Here is a 20,274-nt window from a genome sequence, read left to right on the forward strand (position 1 = left end):
TATAGTTAAATGCAAGATTTTGATAAGGTAAAATTTTAATAATTTTAAAGTTCTAAATATAAGGACTTTCAATATAGTTCAAATAAAAAAAGATTTAATATGTAAAATTTAGTTGATTTTAATTAAAAGAATAATTAAATTACTATTTTTCTAAGTGCAAACTATATTTTTAAAAGGTAAAAAGGCTAAGAACATTTCGCTATGAGACTTTGTGCTTTTAATATAGTATACATTATTTGATAATAACTATTTAAAAATAATATTCAAAGTTGTATTTGTATTTTAAATTAAAAATTAACAGACAATTATATGCTCCTAAAAATGATAAATACTAATCATAGATAGGGATTTGTACCTATTTTAAAAGATACAAAGAGGATCAACTAACTGGCAAAAGACGTCTTCTTTTATTTTTCTCGCAAAGAAAATTCAAATTGTTCAATTTCTTTTATCAATAGAAAATAATATATTCAACAGATTAGAAAAGAAGAAATCACTATGTCTTCATCTTGGAGAAATCTTTCTTTTCTCTGCCCAATTATATATTAATGTATTTATTTGGATGCATCCAAATGTTGTCCTTTTACGGAGTAAGAATCAATAATTAAAATTGAATTACTTGCAGTTGACGGATTCTGAATGGACTATGTTAATCATATCATAGAAGGAGTAAAAATATGAAATTTATATTAAAATCAGAATTACAATTTATTCTTTCAACCAAATCTCATGAATATAGTTTTAAGTTTTGTTATGTCTGTATAATCAGTTCTCATTTAAATTTGGATTAAAAGTAAGTATTATTTAATTAAAATAATATTTTAATTTTTATATTATTTAAAAAAATTATGAAAAATAATTTACAAAAAAAAAGCTTTACATGTTTGTTTTCTAAATATATTTTGTATGAACTTTTTATTTTAATTTATTGATATGTATTAGTATGTCTGACCAATTTCCGGTTAGGGAATGCAAATGATCCGAATAACCTGTATAAAATTTGTAAAAATGTTAGTTTAAACTAATAATCATACATGAGATATTGTAATAAAAAAAATCATAACTGACACCCTTTTAATTTTCAATTGTCTATCAAAAATTCACTTTATTAATTTGCTTATACTTTATTTAAACATAAAAAATATTTCTAACGTTACCTGCACATCATTAGTATATGTTTTTTGTAATATAAAATTATAATATAAATATAATACATCAAATAAATTAATATGGTCGTAGTCACCAAAAGTACATTATAATTCTATATTTTTAAGAAGTGGCATAGAAGATAAAAGAACTATATTGAAAACGGGAACAAATAAATAACTGAAAAAAGTAATTTCTTTCTCCTACCAGAAAAAGAAAGAAGACGAGCATTCATAGATTGTGATTTAAAGTTTACAAATATGACGTCTTCATGTTCATGCTATATAATTTTTGAAAGATCATGCATGACTCAAATTTAATGATATAACTAACTATGATTATTTATGGCAAAAAAATAACATAATATGCATATATCTTGTATTTAAATAGCTATATGGCAGAAATCTTTTCATGCTAAAATATAGGGGGGGGGGGGGAGGTGAGGACTCCTAAGGAATGCGTAAATAGGTTAAACTATGAGGAAAAAAGGGACTTCAAAACCTAAAAATGATGGAAAGAAATCCTAAATATTAGGGAATATTGATTATCTATTCCTAAATATAGGAAAAATAATTCAATTTTTATTCTCAAATATTAGGAAATATTAAATGATTATTTCGTCTAATGTGAAATCAAATTTCAAAGGGTAAAAAAAACGAACGACATTTTGCTAAGGGCCTTCGTGCTTTTAATATAACAAGTAACTTGAGTTGGCATAGCAATATGTATTATTAATTATAACGAAAAATAATACTAATATCTAAGTAATAAGACTTAGATCGAATGTCTAACCGATTTTCTGTGATGCATTGCAATCGTTCAATAACCTATATTAAAATTATAAGTTACGTGACATTTGAAATTAGCCAAGTCCAAAATATGAAACAAAACATTATATAATAAAAATTTCTCGATGCAACACTAAAGATAATTACTTGATGTAACACTAAAAACTGGTGCATGCAAACGTGCTTGCAAAATATGAAGTAGCAAAAGATATTGATATTAGTAAAAGAAACAAAACCTGAGATCGTGATGTTGGAATAGGGCGAAGTTTGACGATTAAATTGTGACATTGTAGCTTCTTTTATAGAAGTATTATGGTACACAATTTGATACATGAAATGAATTATTTAAAGTAAATTTGTGTGTAGGTCAAAAAGACAAGAAAAAGTTATCAAATAATAAAAACTTCTGGAATTTTAACCAAGTCCAAACTTTCCTTGTGTAACCAACGTGAAGAAAGTTTTACCAAATATTAAGGCACATTTAATACTCCAACTTTCCTTGTGTACCAAAGTCCCAACTTTTACCAAGTCCCAAATGTAAAGGGAATCTAATTAAGTCCCAAATCCGAACTTTTTTTGTGTAACACTCGTGAAGAAAACTTTTACCAAATTATTTAGGCAAACATAATAACTCATTTAATACTCCAAAGAGTAAAAGGAATCTAACGAATTTAATGAGATAGTGTCATTCAATGAGAGTGAAAATTAGGAATTTTTTTTATTAAGTTTCCTTGTGTAAGAAACGTGAAGAAAATGTAACCAAATAATCAAGGCAAAGTTTAATAGCAAATAATTCAAGATTATTTACCAAAAAATCTTACAATACTTAAATTACTATATTGTTTAATGGGAACTTTATGTTTTAAAGGGTAAAAAAGACGAATGACATTTCACTAAAGGCCTTCATAATATAGATTACTGCAGCTTGGAGGCTTTCACAAATATTTTATAATTGGTTCAGACGTAGAGGTGAGTCGGAGTGAGACAAGAAAGTAACAGTCATACTCAATGTTCAGAGCAGCGAGATAAGTATCTAGAAGTTACTTTTGTTAGGATCGCATGAGGCTTCCATATGATGGAAACTAACCAGATCAGGTGGCAATTGGCACCAATCTAAAGTTTTTACACACAAGATATCTCTGCCATGGAGAGTAGCATAGCATCAGGGAATCCAAAAGACGACAGAAAACTTCAAGTCAGTTAGGATCTTAAAACGATGCCTAGTGAGCTTCTCATCTGAATACAACGGAGAACGAATCGCCCAAATGGATTATTATGCATGCAATTATCAAAGAAACCATTAACCACCGTCTGCCAAAATGAAGTTTCAATCATTGTCAGAATAGCAAACAAGCACATGTATAAAGACATGCCCTCTACCTCTCCAAGGTCTTCAAGTATATGTAGATCTCATATCTAAGAAACAAAAGTGCGATATGAAACATAAAAAAACAAAGAGCAGGCAATAAACTAAAAAAAGTAGTGACATATATTGTATCCCCAAGAACTAGCCTACAAAAGTTTCCAAGACCCATAGATAGTGAAATATACTACATCTGGATTTCAACTGAGAATCCCCTGCGCTCCCCTTTTAACGCTAGTAAGTAGTCATGCAATGAAGCACTCAGCAATTCATTCGACCAGCAGATCACTGCAAAAACAAAGTGAAATGAGTATCGAATACATCATCATTTTCCATGAGTTGCTGTTATAGTTTAAATTTCAACTTTTTGTTCCCCAGTTAAACCAGAAACGAAATCGTGGAGAAAAGATAAGCAGCAGTCAACAGCTAAAAGATATTAATAACCTAAAAGAATGTTGCATCCATTTAATTCAAAAAAGGAGATGGGTTATTAATTTTAGTTATAAATAAGCTCAACGGGTTGATCAAACCTGAGGCTGCTGCAACATTTGCTGCTGTTGTTGAGGTTGTGTGTAATTCCCATATCCTGCATAGCCCGCCGCATAATATAGATTTGGATCTTGAGTAGGTGGAGCATAACCATACGCCTCATATCCAGGTGTACACCCATAATAACCGCCATATTGGTTTGGATCAACCTGAGGCTGCACAAACCAGAAACACATAGTTCATTGGTACCAACTGAGAAGTGCCAAAACCAGAAATTAGAATATTGGCATTACTAAATAACCTGCTGCTTGTTTGCAGGACTACGACCCCAGGAAAGACGGATGCTTTGTCCACCAAGCTGAGTTCCATTTAGTGACCGTAGAGCTTCCTCAGCACAACTTCTGCAATAACAATGATGGCTCATGTGTTAAGCCTCCAAGCATTGAGATTGATCATCTTCAGAAGGCATATTACTGTACCTGTCAGCAAACTGAACAAAGCCACACCGCTTGCCTACCGGTATTTTTACATGAAGCAACTGTCCATAATGTCCAAAAATCTGCCTCAGATGCTCATCTGTTACATTGGTATCCACGTTCCCAACAAAAATCTGCAACCAAATTCATTTGGATATGAGTACAAGCTAACTGAATGTCAAATTCTGCCAGAAAGAAATGTACTGACAGTGGTATTAGAAGGGTCATCCTCATTTTGAGTTCCAGGTGAACTTTGATATGAAGCTGCAAAAAAATGAGGCAAAGGTGAGGGGAGAGGGAGGAAAATTTTATGCTTCATGAGTAAGATGGAATACAAAAGAACAAGTATGTACCATAAACCATCACAAGAAGGTAAAGGTCAGCCAGGGGACAACCACCATCAGTAATACAAATCATTTTGTACAACTTTCTTGATAACAGAACACTATTACATATGATTCAAGAGATAAAACACACTGTGATTTCACAATTATATAGATCATGCATCAGTCGGATGATTGCATAGCCCCAAAAGAGAAAGAAGGATAATTGTTAACTCCTACAGGTCCCAAAAGAAACAGAATATGCATCCGAACACAAACTGACAGGCATTTGGCTAAACCGTTAAAGGTCACGAGGCATGTCTAAAAGTTTAGAGAGGCAATCAAGCATTTGAAAAATGGAAACATATCTGAACTGTTGGATCACCAAACATGAGGTTACTTTGCATACACAACGGATATGTCCGATGTGCTTGTGGGAGTATGGAAGCAGGAAGAGATTTATGTTTCAAATTTGTCAGGGATAGCCACAGTTAGGCGAAGGGACAAAATGAAGACCAATATATGAGTAAACAAGTAGAAAAAATATTCTCAAGATGTATATTCACCACTAGGTGTCCTGCAGTTTCTGAATAATTTCCCGACTTTCCCAGCCTAAATGGCATTAACTCATTACATCCTATCTCATGCATTAAGATAATTATAATGCTTTACCATGTGACTGTTAAATAAGAGGTGATAAAAGGCAGAAAAGGGGTTAGTAGTTTCCATGACCAAACCACCTTTGTAGTAGGCACCAAGAGGAACCAAAGTGTTGCAAAATTGGACTCAAAACACCAAAATAGGTGAAAAAAAGACTTGAGAACATTTTTATATATAGCGTATGAAATTCACGCGCTATACCTTAACGGCAAGTTTCTATGTTAAGGTATAGCGCATGTAATTCATGCTCTATGACTTAGTTTGAAAAGGTGGTCAAAGACTTAGAATAGCACATCAAATACATGCACTATACCTGAATGTGAAAAGACAATAAGGTATAGCGCATGTAATTCATGCCCTATACCATTTACGTAAATCAGCCCTCTGCTTCCCCAACAAAACTTCCCAAAACGCCCCTCCCCACCCCAATTTTTAAAAGAGAAAAATTTCATTGGAGCCCACACCTTCCCCGAAATCTTGTCCCGTTCACATTTTATTGATCTAACACCCGATCTAAGGCTGCCTCGTCGAGTGGAACTCGCTTATAGCCCGATTCGGTTGTCAAAGAGTCATTTTTACTCCATTCAAAAAAATTCAAGAATAGGTATTTCTAAAGACTTTTTTAGTGTGTGCGTGTGTGTGTGTGTGTGTATATATATATATATATGAGCAATTAGTTGTTAGTATTGTATATTGTATTGTATGATTTTGTGCTTGTTTTGTGAATTTTTTATCCGAATTAGTTTAATGTTTAGTAAATTTGTATGAAAATTGTTTATTATACCTCTGTTATATACTTGTTGAATAATTTGTGTTACATGTTGACTATTTTTATAATTGTACAACAATAATATATGACTTTTAGTGTTATTTAGTGTCCTTTAGTGTAGTAGAACTGTAAATAAATTTCAATTTATGTTATTTATTTAGGGTAATAAGCGAGTTCCACTCCACAAGGCAGCCTTGGATCTGGTGTTAGAACGATAAAATATGAACGAGACAAAATTACGAGGAAGGTGTGGGCTCCAATGAAATTCCCCTTTTAAAGGGGGGGGGGGGGGAGTTCTGTCGGGGAAGAAGACTGGTTTAATTAAATGGGTATAGCTCATGAATTACATGTGTTATACCTAACTGTCTTTTCACATTCAGGTATAGCGCATGTATTGATGCGCTATACTAAGTCTTTGACCGCCTTTTCAAACTAAGGCATAGCGCATGAATTACATGCGTTATACCTTAACGGAGAAACTTGTCATTAAGGTATAGCGCATGAAATCCGTACGCTATATATAAAAATGCTCTCAAGTCTTTTTTCACCTATTTTGGTGTTTTGAGTCCAATTTTGCAACACTTTGGTTCCGTATTCGGGGTGGAGGGGGAGGGGGGCTCCAAGCAATCTCTATCCTATACTCATTTTTAGTAAAATCAAAACCAATTAAATTTAGAATCTAAAGCACTATTCAAGTGCAATATTCTGAAATCCAATCATAAGACAATTCACGTCAGTCAAGAGATCATAGCGAAAGAATCCCTAAAACCAACGTCATTATCATCTTATTTAAACTCTCCATGAGATAAATATTCAGAATATTAGTGGCGAAATTTTATCAAAATAAACCTTCAAAAAGAGAAATACTACCCAAGTAACTGTACATAGAGCTGTCAGCTAAAAATAACTATAACCCCTCTGTCCCATTCATGTGAAGAGGCTCGGAATATACAGAGTCAAAGGACCTAGTTTTAGCATGAATTTGGGCATCGATTCTTTAAGTTTTTGAAATAAAATTTACAGATTCTTGAGCGATACAAAATTATTACAAGCCACAATGGTTGATAATTCAAGATAATTTAAATAATAAAAAATCGTAGTCAAAGAAAAAAGGGTTTGACTCCTTCAACTAGTAATAGTGTCACATAAAGAAAGCATGAGTACCAGATCCTGTACCAAACAGAAACATATGATGGCAGCATAAGATTGTAATGGTGGCAGGAAAGTTCTCGCCCCTGTAAAGGGGATTTACTGAACAAGTTCATGAGATAAATGAAGCAGACTTAAGAGATGAATCCAGGGCTAGGAACTAAATCAATGAATGAAACTACCAAAAAGCGTAAAGGAATAATGAAGATTAAGTTCAACTTCAGGCAGGCTAACAAGATATTGAAGTTAATAAAATGGTGGAAATGTAAAGATAAAGTGAAATGGCTGAAAAGTAAAGGCTGAAAAGTAAAGATAGCAAAATGGCTGAAAAGTAAAGAAAAATAATCTGACGGAAGGAGTGCGGAGTAATGGAAAAGTTGCAAAATAAAAATAAGAAGTTACGAGGATCCGACATAACGATATTTAACGACATTTAAATGAACTGACTTACGCCAAACCACGTTCTAAATGGTATTCATTTCAGCTGAAACAAGCATCCAGGCCCTTAAATCATAGAGCCTCCCATTCATCCTGCTTGGAGACAAGCGGAGTTTTATGAGATTTAATATTTCAAGGGGAAGTTTTAAACAACTGGAACGAAATGATGTGGATAGCTGGGTACTCATCAAGAATTCAAGAGCATAATCGGAATGAAAGGAAACGTAATGACACCCATATGGCCGAGCAAAACAAAAATAGACATCAGCTCCGCCCAAAATAAAGCAACAGCATCCTCGAACTATCAAAACTTGACCATTGAAGGACTTTATGGCAACTAAACAAAAAACAAAAGATCCAAAATCTACAAGCCAAGTGAAGCAAGCAATCAAGCTGCAAGCTGGATACATTTCGCTTAACTGCTGTAAAAGATTACCACATAAAGCAGTACAAGTACCAACTGGGTTGAGACATACCTTGACTCTGACCACCCATACCCTTCTTGTTAGCTGCAGGACCAATCCGCATGGGCCTGGTCGAGCAAAACTGTCCATTCATCTCTGTCATAGCACGTAACTGCTCACTTTCATCCCCAAATTTAACAAAACCATAACCTTTGGTGCGCCCTGTGGCCCTATCTGTTACAACCTTAGCACCCCTCACCGAAGGATAGTTAACCCTAAATGTCTCCTGGAGCATGTAATCAGTGACATCAGCTGCCAAGTCACCAACAAATATTGTATATTCAGGAGCATTATCGGAACGTCTTTCACCGGAGCCAAGAGATGCCCAGTTAAGTCTAAAATTTTGCTCAATATTAGGCATCAAGGTCCCATTATATGCTAGCAGATTCCTCTCTGCGGCAGCATGACTATTAAACTCAATAAAGCCATAACCCTCTGACTGTCCAGTTTGCTTGTTACGGATAACTTTAGCATTGACCACCTACGCAAGAGACAAGCAGTTAATATTCTCTAAAAAAAACCTAAAAAGTGAACGGGAAAGAAGACTGTTAATAGTAACACTACTGCTCATACAGTATAAGAGGCAAGAAAAAAATAAATAGAGAGGGGGAAAGAGCGCATGTGTTTATTTTGTCTACTCACACAAGCATGCATCTAAATTCAACCATCACACAATCGGTAAGCATAAACAAATTGCACATGGATTTACTTTTTTGATAAGGTTGTTTATGGAATGCACATAGATTTACTTTTTCTGGTAAGGTTGTGTATGGATTGCACATGGATTTACTTTTATGATAAGGTTATTTATGGATTATTAGGCCCCTTCTTGCAATATGCCAGATGTAGTGAAAACGCATTCAGCTTAATCCTTTCCAGTGTCAATACCCATAGTCAAAAGAGGCCCATAGTCAAAAGAGGCAGGTATCAGCAGGTATAGCCACCAATTATAAGGTTAAAAATTACTATCCAATTTTTTACCCCTGTAACACATCAAAGGAATCTCAACTGAAGAACAACTTAATTAGAAGATAAAAAGCAACCATTAGACAGCAGCTGATAGTTCCAAAAGATAATCCCAAGCCACCTCGACAAACTAATTAAAACTTAGCTATCATTTATTTAAAAAGATAACTCTAACAACCCTGTCAAAGAGTCAATACTGGCCCTTTTCCCACTTTGCTCCTTTTGTAATTTGAATCCCAGCCTCTTGGCTGAAGGTGGAAAGTACTTTTCCGCTAGGCTTACCTTACTTGTCTAGATATGGTTAACCTTAACACCTTCCATTGACAACAAAATTAAACAAGTTACAGAATACAAATAACAGCATAGTCGCATACCCTTTACCAACAAGCTAGTACAAGATCAGGACTACAAACTACAGCAGACTCACATACCTTTTACCAACATTCTAATACAAATTACTGAAGACAACAACAGAATATTCACGAACTTTTAGCAACAAGGTGATACAATTTACTGAATACACACTATAGCATATTCACATACTTTTACCAACAAGCAAATTCAATTTACTTGCACAAACATGCCCTTTTATAAGGCATATTCTCACGCCTTTTACCAACAACATAACACAAGTTACTACGTAGAACCAACAGAATATTCACACACTGCATACCAACAATGTAACACAAGTTTAAATACAAAAAACAGCAAATTCACATACCTTTTAACAACAAACTAATAGAAGTCACTGCATATAAACTACAGTGCACTCGCATACCTTCTACCAACAACTAGTAAAAGACGGCCCATGCTAAGCATGGGCCCAAGATATTTCATATGCGAGAATTTCTTTATAATCATCTTTTTTGTTTTGTTTGTCTTTGCGGTAAATAGTTAATTTATTCAGAGATCATTATTGTCATTTAATTTGTTGCTCGTGAGATATACCCCTTATGGAAATTCGTTAGAACTTGCTCCCCCCCCCCCCCCCGCTTTCTTCTCCTTCTTATTTGTGATTGATTTGAATTGGTTTGGTTAAAATTGAAAAAATAACATTATTGAGTTTTGTTGGATTGATTGTTGAAGAGCAAAGAGATTTTATTAAGTCTATTGGTGTAAGAATATTAGATACAAAATTTAAAGTTATTTGAACCTATTCTGAAGAAATAATTTCTTCGTGAAGTTTCTTAAAAACTCTTGATGATGTGTCAGAATATATGAACTATTTACTTTGAAGCTACGATACATTTTATATGGAACTCCTAATGATGCGCAAGGACTTATAGGTTATAGCAATTCCATCCATTAGAAATTTAGTAATTCGTGTTTGAGTTGTGGCAAGGTAAGTCTTCTTGCGATCATCTAGGAATTGAACTTCATTTTTCGATGCGAAAGTTATTTTTAAATAGCCTAATTAGGCGGATCAAAGCTTAAATAGTGACAAAAAAAACCTATATATGTAAATCTTCCAAAAAATATTATCGCCAAGTTCATAGTTAATACATCGCTATTTGATAAATATTGAAGAATTTACTTTTTAAAGTTTTTTTGTGCCGATAGACCAAATGCAAAAGTATTACTAACAAAGAGGCTTATTTTGTCTTATAAAAAGTTTATACTGACAAAGAATAAATGGCCATCATGACACTAAAGTAATTGCCTCATTGGACAATATTAGAATAAATAAAACTATTATAATTATGCTAATTCATGTGTACTGAAAAACTGAAAAATTTGTCCGTTAATATAAAATAACTATTAGTGCATTATGAATTTGTTCTTATATCAAACTTCAAAATCTTCAAAATAGGATTTACATAAAAGATTTTTTAAGCTTTTCGAATTCTTTTACATTTATCTCTTTAGCCAAAAATTATTCGTTGTATTGGGCGTCCATATATTGAAAATTTAAGAGTTTAAATTTTATGTATTGACAATGTAATAAAATATATATACAATCAAATAGCTTAAAGGGAAGTTACATATAACTCTATTTTTAATAAATAATACTTCAGACAAACAGTTATAAGATTAAAATATACTCATGATGTAAACAATTTTTATACTATCATTGCATGTAATTTAAATCGAAAAGCCAAAAATTTAAAATATGATTTGAGATTTAGAAATCAACGTGCAAGGCTCATGCATTAAAATACAAGACTTCCAATTTAGTTTTGCATTTTACATTATATGAATTTAAGTGTTATTTGTCATCATATCCCTTTACAATTTTAAATTTAAGAAAATAATTTTTAAAATCTTTTATGTGTATAAGACATATTTATTATGTGTAAAAATAAATCTCCAATATATAAAAAAAAAAGAGGTAGGGACATAAAACTAAAAATAAGTTTGTAAATAGCGAAAAAATTCAACTGACCCTGAATTTAATAAGGACCCATGAATATCAGTGTTGAAGTTGACCTTTGAGTAATTTTCCTTCGTATTCCTTTATTTTTATTTTATTTTCTTTATGGTTTTCATTTCCTTTGCTCTATATCATATAATGACTTTTAATAAGCTAGATAAAGGTAGTTAGACAGGAGAAGTCTATGGCCTTAAACTAATTTTGTTATTGAGAAGATCGTGTGGAATTTTATTAGAAAGATAAGACCGAGTGCTACTATTCAAATGTCTGTGAAATTTCAGATGGGTCCCACCACGATAATGACCATTTCAAAACTGATGCAAAGCAATTTACCAAAGAGGGCTTAAAGTACAAAGGATTTACGGAAAACTAAGAAACAAAGATGAGTAATAAGGAGATAAAGTAAGGGCAAAACAAATCTTTGTAAAAGTTAAATTTTACAAAGTAGGCGGAACCTGGCATTTTCATCCATTACAGTCTGCGCTAGGATATACACCTCCAACGCGAGAAGGACAAATGATTAAAGCAGGACTACAAGCTAATGACTAAATTAACCTCGTGATGGCCAGGCAGACATGTTGACCATGACCTACCTGGTTATTCCTATTTATAGTATAGGAATAGATGTAAGAGGAGTTACTGAATACGAATTACAGCTTATTCACATACCTTTCACCAACAATCTAACCCAAAAGTCACTGATTACAAACTATAGCATAGTAACATAACTTTTCCCAACAGAATTACTAAATACAAACACCATCATCAACAACAACAACATATCAGTAAAATCCCACTAGTGGGGTCTGGAAAGGGTACGATATTTCCGGGAGACACTCGGCTCACCGGAAGAGATAATAATTTCAGAAAAGAAACAAAAGAAAAGATCTATAACAACAAAAGAAGCAGGAGAAGTAATAATAATATCTTAAAATACACCAAATAAGTGAAAGGGAGTGCAATAATACAATCACATGCGCAACAACAAAATAGTGTGAACACAACATACACCGTTATGTTGGGAAATACAAACACCATCATATTCACATTTCACAAATAAACATTCAGTAAATATTCATATCTGAATGTAGCAAACACTTGAAAATCTCTCGGAAGATAACAAAGATCAAATCTTCCACATAAAGCCTCTTAAATTTAAAGCAAAAACGAGAAATTCCATGAAACAACAATTACTATGAATCCAAAATTCAGCAAAAATCTATATCACAGCGTACGGTAAAACAATAAAAAGGAGAAAAATTCGATTGTTGGTATACGAGGCATACCTCCCCAGTTTGTGCGAAGCAGTTGAGGAGGTACTGTTCGTCCATCCAAAACTGAAGATCTCCGATCCAAAGGCTTCGGATCTCATCAGCAGTAGTCGGCTGAACAGAACCGGAGGCGTTATACTGAGGCTGTTGTTGTTGAGGTTGAGGAACTCCGCCCTGCTGCGGCGGTTGCTGGTAATAATATCCAGATTGCTGCTGAGGCGTCGGAACCTGATACTGCAGCGGCTGCTGAGTCATCCACTGCTGTGTCTGCTGCTGGTACTGTTGTGGTGGTGGAACCATGGAATTTGCTGGTTGCATCGTGGTGAAGATGGGGGGCGGATTAAGAGAGGCAGGGGTCGGGGGAGATTCGGCAGAACCCTAGAAGGATGTATGGATGTGGAGAGACGAAAAAGTAATGTAACGGAGGGGACGCAATGGGTGCACGCGTGACTTTTGTTATTGCGAGATATTTTCTTGCCTTTCTTTTTTTTGGGGGGTTAAACTATCAAATTTTTATTTAACCAAGTTTAATATTTGCATCCGTTAGCTCATAAAAAACTAATCAAAAAACAACCAGAATTGACCAAAAAATATTTAATGCTACTAAGGCCTCATTTGTTTGCACTTAATGAAGGTCTGAATCTTAATCATTCAAATGTCAGACATTTAGTGTGTTTGTTTTTAAAGTTTGAATCTTAATTATTCAGATCTTAATTATTAAATGTATTTATTTTTTCTACTTCACAACCACTTAATGGGTCTGAATAGATCTGTATGATTAAGATCTATAACAAAAACTTAATTTCATTAAGATGTTATCACATATTCATTATTAACTGTCACCACCAATATCAACTACCGCCATGCCACCACCACCACTTCAACTACCACCACGTCACCATCATACTCAATCATAGCCATTACCATTATCGACCATCACCACCCAACATCCCCACCACTCCGATCACCATATATCATTGTCACCCACAATCAACACTTATCCACCTCAACTAACACAGCTAACCACCACATCACCCTCAACAACCACAGCCGTCAATGTCCATTATTATAACCTACCGCCACCCACCAACCACCTTTCTCTGTCACAACTACTACCACCACCCGACATTATTAACTATCACCACCCACCACCATTATCCTCAATCATAATCGCCACCACTACCAGTCACTACTAGCTACTAGCATGAACCACCATCATCAACTAAAACTACCACCAACCACCGTCTCTAGTCGGTATTCACCTGTTAGCCCCTATCATATTTTAAAAAACTATATAGTTTATTGATAGAATATTAGATTAGCTAGTATTTTATTTGAATTTTATGTTTATTAATTTTCAAATAAAGATAAATTTTATACATTCAGATATTAAGAATCAAACAATCTTAATTATTTCTATTCAGATCTTAATACACATCTTAATATATTCAGATATGTATTCAGATTCAGATGTCTTTATCTTAATACACATCTTGATATTCAGATGTGCATTCAGATTCAGATGTCTTAATCTTTAAAAAAACAAATGAGACCTAAGAGTACCAAGCTCCTGATGTCAAGTAATGGGGTTTTTTAATGCCTTTGTCTTATGCTTCTTATGTTTTGATTATCTAACAAACTTGTTGTGAAAAACCAGATAGAGAACCTGGCCCACATGGTATACATTTCAACTGACCTGGTTCAAGTCTAAAAATCAGCAAATAAATAAACGACCACAGGGAGGAACACAATAGGGACCTAGTGACCTGGTCCCTTAGGGTTCTCCGACACAAGTACAAGTCAGTGACTGTCCGCAATCATTATAAAGAGGAACACAACAGGGACCTGGTCCCTTAGGGCTCTTTGATAGAAGCACATGTCAATTGTACAGTTGGAACGTAGCAGCAGAAAGTGACCATCTCGCAACTATTATAGAAGAGGAACACAATTAGGATCTGGTCCGATAGTGTTCTCTAACAGAAGTACAAGTCGACTATCCAGCTAGAACACAACTACACAAAAGTGGTTGTGCAAACAGTACAGTAGTCACTTCTCATTAGGAAGAAGCGTGTATCAAGAATTGACACCACTATCCATTGTAATGTCTTTTGTGATATAACAACCTAGTGCAAGGCACAATATTTTTGTGCATTCAGTGATATTCTCTCAAGCATAACAGTGTTTATCCGGTATTGAAGTCACTGGTGTGTCAAGAACAAGAAAACAACTCCACTAAGGATCAGTTTCTTAATGAGTCCATGTTCATCCGTAGTTGAGTTGTAATCATGTTATTTGTTCTTTATTGTATTTCCTAGTTTGCTTTCTTGGAAGCTTTGTCTTAGGAACAAACCAAAAATCCGTAAACTTCAGAGTTTATGTTGTGACTAGGAATAGTCATAAGTCTAAAGCCTTTGTAACTAGGAGAGTTATAAAGTGGCTTGTGGTGGGTGCATCACAAGTTGAAGTCTTTGTAATAGGGTTATTGCAAAGTGGCTTGTAATAGGGAGATTGCAAGTTAGTGAAGTTAAAGCCTACAAGAGTAGGTCGTGGTTTTTTGATCCCCTTGTGTGGGATTTTTCCACGTAAAAATCCCTTGTCTTCTTTACTTTTAGTCTCTATAGCATTCTCAGCATCATCTCACATAGGACCAGGTACTCCATAATTTGGTGGACATATATAAACTAACAATTGGTATCATAGCAGGTTCTTTCTAAAGGTTAGCACTTAGAAAGGATCTCAATAGCTGCTCCACCCAACTTTGAGGAAGGACAATCAACCTACAAACCTCCCAGATTCAATGGTCAGTACTATAGCTGGTAGAAGACTCGCATGCATGATTTTATGATGGCAGAAGACTCAGAATTGTGGGATATCATTTGTGACGGTCCCTATGTCCCCATGAAGAAGCTTGAAGAAACAGGACCAATGGTGCCGAAAGGTAGAAAAGAGTACAACGACATTGACAGAAAAGTTGTAGAAAAGAACTATCGTGCCAAGAAAATCTTGATGTGTGGCATAGGACCTGGTGAGTACAACAGAGTCTCAGCTTGTGACAATGCCAAAGAAATACGGGAAGCGTTGCAAACAGCACACGAAGGAACATGAGCTCATCACGGGATATGAGCTCTTTAGGATGAAGGATGATGAGTCTATACAAGATATGCACACAAGATTCACCTTCACCAGAAATGAGCTTCATTCACTTGGATATGTCATTCCCAGAAACAAGCTTGTAAGGAAAATCCTCAGTGTTCTACCTGGTTCTTGGGAAAGTAAGGTAAATGTCATCACTGAAGTTAAAAATCTACAAACTCTGACCATGGATGAGTTTATTGGTAATCTGAAGACATACGAGATGAAAATAAAGAAAGACAGTGAAAGAAGAGAGCCTAAGAATGAAAGAACCTGGTACTCAAAACTGAAAGCAGTGACTCAAGTGATGAAGATAATGACATGGCCTATTTTACTAAGAGATTTCAAAAGATGGTTCGAAGAAATGGCGGTATACCAAAGTGGGGCAGTTCAAGTAAAGCAAGGAATAATGATCTCTGTCATAGATGTGGAAAGTCGGGGCATTTCATCAAAGACTGTCCACTTGCAAAACAGGAGCAATACAAGTAAAATCCTAACAAAGCAGCAAAGATGAACCTGGTTCCAGATAAACGATTCAATCGAAAAAGTGTTGTTGACAATATTGTTAAGCAGGCTCTTGCTACTTGGGGAGACTCATCTAGTGAATCCGAAAGGGAACCAGATGCAGAAAATAGTTCCATGATGGCAGTGGAAACTGAAGCAACGAAGTATGATTCAATGTTCGCGCTGATGGCTCAGTCTGATGATGATGAAGAAGATGAAGACGATGAAGGAGTAGTGAGAGGAAGCGGGCTGCGATGGATTATGGATGTTTAAAGCATGTGACTGAAAACATCATGAATTTCCTCTCACTGAAAGCCCTGCTTGAAGGGAATGTATCCTTAAAAAGGAAGTAGAGGGTACATTCTCAGTTAATGTAAAGTTGGAAAGGCTCCTTGGTGTGAACGTGTACTATGTGAATGGCCTAAAAGTACAACTACCAATCTGATAACTGGCCAAGTGATCTTAGTAGACAAAGGAAACGAGAACATCCACTCTATTAACTATGAATCTCCATAAGTCGGTGGTATGAGATGGGTGAAGTCGGAATCTTGGCATGAAAGATTGGTGTATGCAAGCTTCTCACCTCCGAATAAAGTAACCCAAAAGGACCTGGTGCGTGATTTGCCAAACTCAAGAGTCACTCTGACACGGTTCACAAAACAAAGGAAGATACTCTCGAGGTGTTAATGGTTCTTGTCAAGAAGATTCAAGTGAAAGCAAAAAGGAGGGGGAGCCACGAACAATTTCTCTACACCAAGGACTCCACAACAAGATGGTATTGCTAAAAGAAAGAACAGAACTGGAAGATGCGACATGGACAATGCTCATCGACTATGGAATTGTCAAGAAATTTTGGGCAAAAGCAGTAAATATTGCTTTCTACTTGGTGAACAGGTGTCTGGTCAGGTCCCTCATGAATCAAAGAAAATACCTTCTTGACTACGGGAAGGACCAGCCGCATGCTTTCGACAACGGGAAGGACTAGTTTGGGAAGTTCAATGCAAAAGGCAAATTAAGAAATCTTTCTGGGATACTCTCCACAAAGCAAAGGCCACAAAGTCTACAACAAAGGCACACAAAGTAAAAGGAAGTGCTCATGGGGTATTCAACAAGACATCTTCCTCTAACCAAGGAAGAAACAATGATGATCAATATGATAATTCAACTCTGGTCCCTGGGAAATATCTGAGGCTTCAAATAAGGAGGCTGACATAATGAGTAAGATGAAGGAGACAAGTGAAAGACAGTGTAACATCATCTTCCACCTCTCACAAAGAACCTAGTACTTCACTTACTACCACTGAAGCTGAAGAAAGAGTGAAAATGCGACTCATGGCACTCCATAAGCAACAAAACAAGAGTGTAGGGAAATCAAAATTAACCTCCCAACTTCCCCTACCAATCAAACCTCAGTCCCAAATTGAAAACACAAAGGCTCCCATCTATGTGACATTTCAATCACTCTCGTGTATTCTATAGTTAGATAAGAATTTAAAAAAAAAATCCCTTCTGAATCCCCACTCCAGAATGGAATCCAAAGTCAAGTCCTTAGGAATCTTACTTGAAGGTTGCCCAAAGAAGTTTGAGATACATTAAGGGAACTCATGACATGGTCCTGTATTACCCCTCAGGTGATAGTTTTTAATCCTGTTGGGTATGATGATGTTAACTGTGTAGGTTGTCTTATGAAAAGGAAGAGCACTTCTGGAATGATTCACTTGCCATGTTCATGCCTCATCCCTTGGGAGACAAGGAAATAAAACTCAATGGCCACGTCAACAACTGAAGAAGAATATGTAGCGGGAGCATCCTGCTGTACTCAAACCCTATAAATTGAGCAGCAACTGGAAGACCATGGGGTATCTTCGAAACTGATGGTATGTCTTCTCCAAGCAGTCCAATACAAGAGGACCAAACTCATTGAGGGGTGACATTATCTTTTGAGTGTCAATATGGATAAAGGGTTGATCTGTAGGAAGTCTTGCAGAACAGGAGACCAAATTCCAGATATCTTCCTCAAAGCCTTGAGTAGAGAATATTCAAGAACATACAAGGTGAAGATGGTATCATGAGAGTCTAATGAAGAACCTGATTCTTTATCAGTTGGCTATGCAAGACACCGTCAGGTAAAGTTAGCTAAAGTATTTTCTGACCAAGCCTAACCCACATCAATACCGTTGCAGGTAAACACGCATGCCGATCATAGAAGCTAAAGGTACAGTATGAACTGCGAGAGAGGAGCTGCTAAAAACCTTTTTCAAAAAAATAATTGGTCTAGCATCAGGTTCTTGTACCCCAGGTTAGTAGTAATGTGCGTATTCTGCATGCCTTCTCAAAATAAAATAAAAAAACACAAAATTAACTCAACTGCCACATCATCCGATTTTCAAAGTCTGCATCTCCTGTATTGTCTTTCAAATCCCTTCACCCTCTCTGCATGGTAACGCTTTCCCACAAACCTACAACTATTTTCAAAACAATTCAGAACCTGTTTCTCTCTCTCCTCTCATCATTAGCCCTTCTTCCAATAAAACATTCTTTTTCTCTCATAGCAAGCCATGAACCTTTATCTCTTTTGTGTACCTGTAATCCTTTCTTCATCTCTCGCTCTCACTTTACTTGTCTTCTAAGTACTTCTATAATGGCAAATGAACAATCTCTTCCTTCTCCCACCAATAACACCACTCCCACGTCCTTATCATCCTTGAAATCATCCCCAGAGCTTCACTATTTCACTTATTTTACTACTTTATCCACTCCTACCACCTCTCCCTTTCCTATAGTTTTCCCTTTTCTGATAAACCATGTCCTCTCTCATTTTGAAAACCCTACATGTAGCCATTCCGTTAATCCCATCAACGTACACTTAGGAGGTTTTACCTCTCAAGTGTCAGAAGTTCCTGACCCATACCTGAACTCCTCTATTCTGGACTTAGTGACTCTCTCAGAGTCACCAGAAAAGGAAGAAACATATAGCATCATGGCTATCGTTGCTGAGAGTATGATAAGTGAAGGAGCATATCTTTCATCATGGTATCAAGGGGAAGAAACTTCATGCCTAGGAGATGTAAGAACCACAGTACTCCTTGAGTCTTTGGCTCATGAGACGTTCTCAGAAAAAACTTCTAAAGAACCTAATTCTCTTCCATGCAAACCCACTCCTACACCTCCTAAATAGTCTAAGCTCATAGAATCCTCCTCCAAGTCACCCACTATCAGGTCACAGCAGCAAGAGCGTTTTGAGTCCATACTGCAGAAAAGTAAGAGGAGTGTCAAGAAAAGGAAAAAGAGGATAATGAATCAAAGAGAATTTGTCACTAACAAGAGTGTTCCAATAGGTGGGATTGACAAAAATGTTCCAAGGAAACCTGGTTCCCTGGTACAACAATCTTTGAAAGCTCGAAAGTTTGTAGATAAAGCTTTTGATGAAACTATTGAGCAACAAAAAGGGTCATCCGTGAAGGGAAGCAGCAAGTCTAAAAAGAGTCAAACTGAGCAAGCTATGTCTGAAGATGATATTGTGGGGATAGTAAGCTGAAAAGGAAAATCTGTTGAAGGGCCTAGCAAATGGAAACGGGAAATGTTACAGCACGTGGTGCACTGAGGATCACGCCCTGTGATATTGTTCTCTGGCAGCAGAGATTAAGAACTCAGAAAATCTTGAGGGGTCGTACATTTGATCCAGCAATTTCGGAGATGGCTGGTATGAGACAAATTCTGGAGATTGTGGAATTTCAATAATGGGAACACCTGTTTGAAGGGAGCATGCCTCTGGTGTATGAAGATGCGATACAAACCTTTTACGCATCGCTCTTCTCTGTTGAGGGGAATCATATTTGTGCGCTAGTAAATGGAGTAGACATTGTACTTTACACCTCAACATTGGGAAAGGTTCTCAGAATTCCATGTGAAGGGATGTTCTCAGTCAAGGGTGTCTGTGGTGTAAACTTCAGGAGAGCCATCAT

The 20,274-nt window shown here is 35.8% G+C and overlaps 1 protein-coding gene across 1 annotated transcript; it reads right to left on the reverse strand.

Moving 5' to 3' along the window:
• Positions 1 to 3,246: 3,246 nt before the first annotated feature.
• Positions 3,247 to 13,105, reverse strand: LOC104222941 (polyadenylate-binding protein RBP45-like). The gene is made up of 7 exons (XM_009774272.2): positions 12,689 to 13,105; positions 8,078 to 8,546; positions 4,471 to 4,526; positions 4,266 to 4,396; positions 4,088 to 4,187; positions 3,828 to 4,001; positions 3,247 to 3,585 (listed from the first exon to the last, which is right to left on the reverse strand). Exons 1-7 carry the CDS (start codon positions 12,989 to 12,991, stop codon positions 3,583 to 3,585), a joined length of 1,236 nt encoding a protein of 411 aa, XP_009772574.1. The 5' UTR covers positions 12,992 to 13,105; the 3' UTR covers positions 3,247 to 3,582.
• Between the last annotated feature and the right edge of the window lie 7,169 nt (positions 13,106 to 20,274).

This window comes from Nicotiana sylvestris, chromosome 2, assembly GCF_000393655.2.
Source record: "Nicotiana sylvestris chromosome 2, ASM39365v2, whole genome shotgun sequence".
Taxonomy (NCBI): domain Eukaryota; kingdom Viridiplantae; phylum Streptophyta; class Magnoliopsida; order Solanales; family Solanaceae; genus Nicotiana; species Nicotiana sylvestris.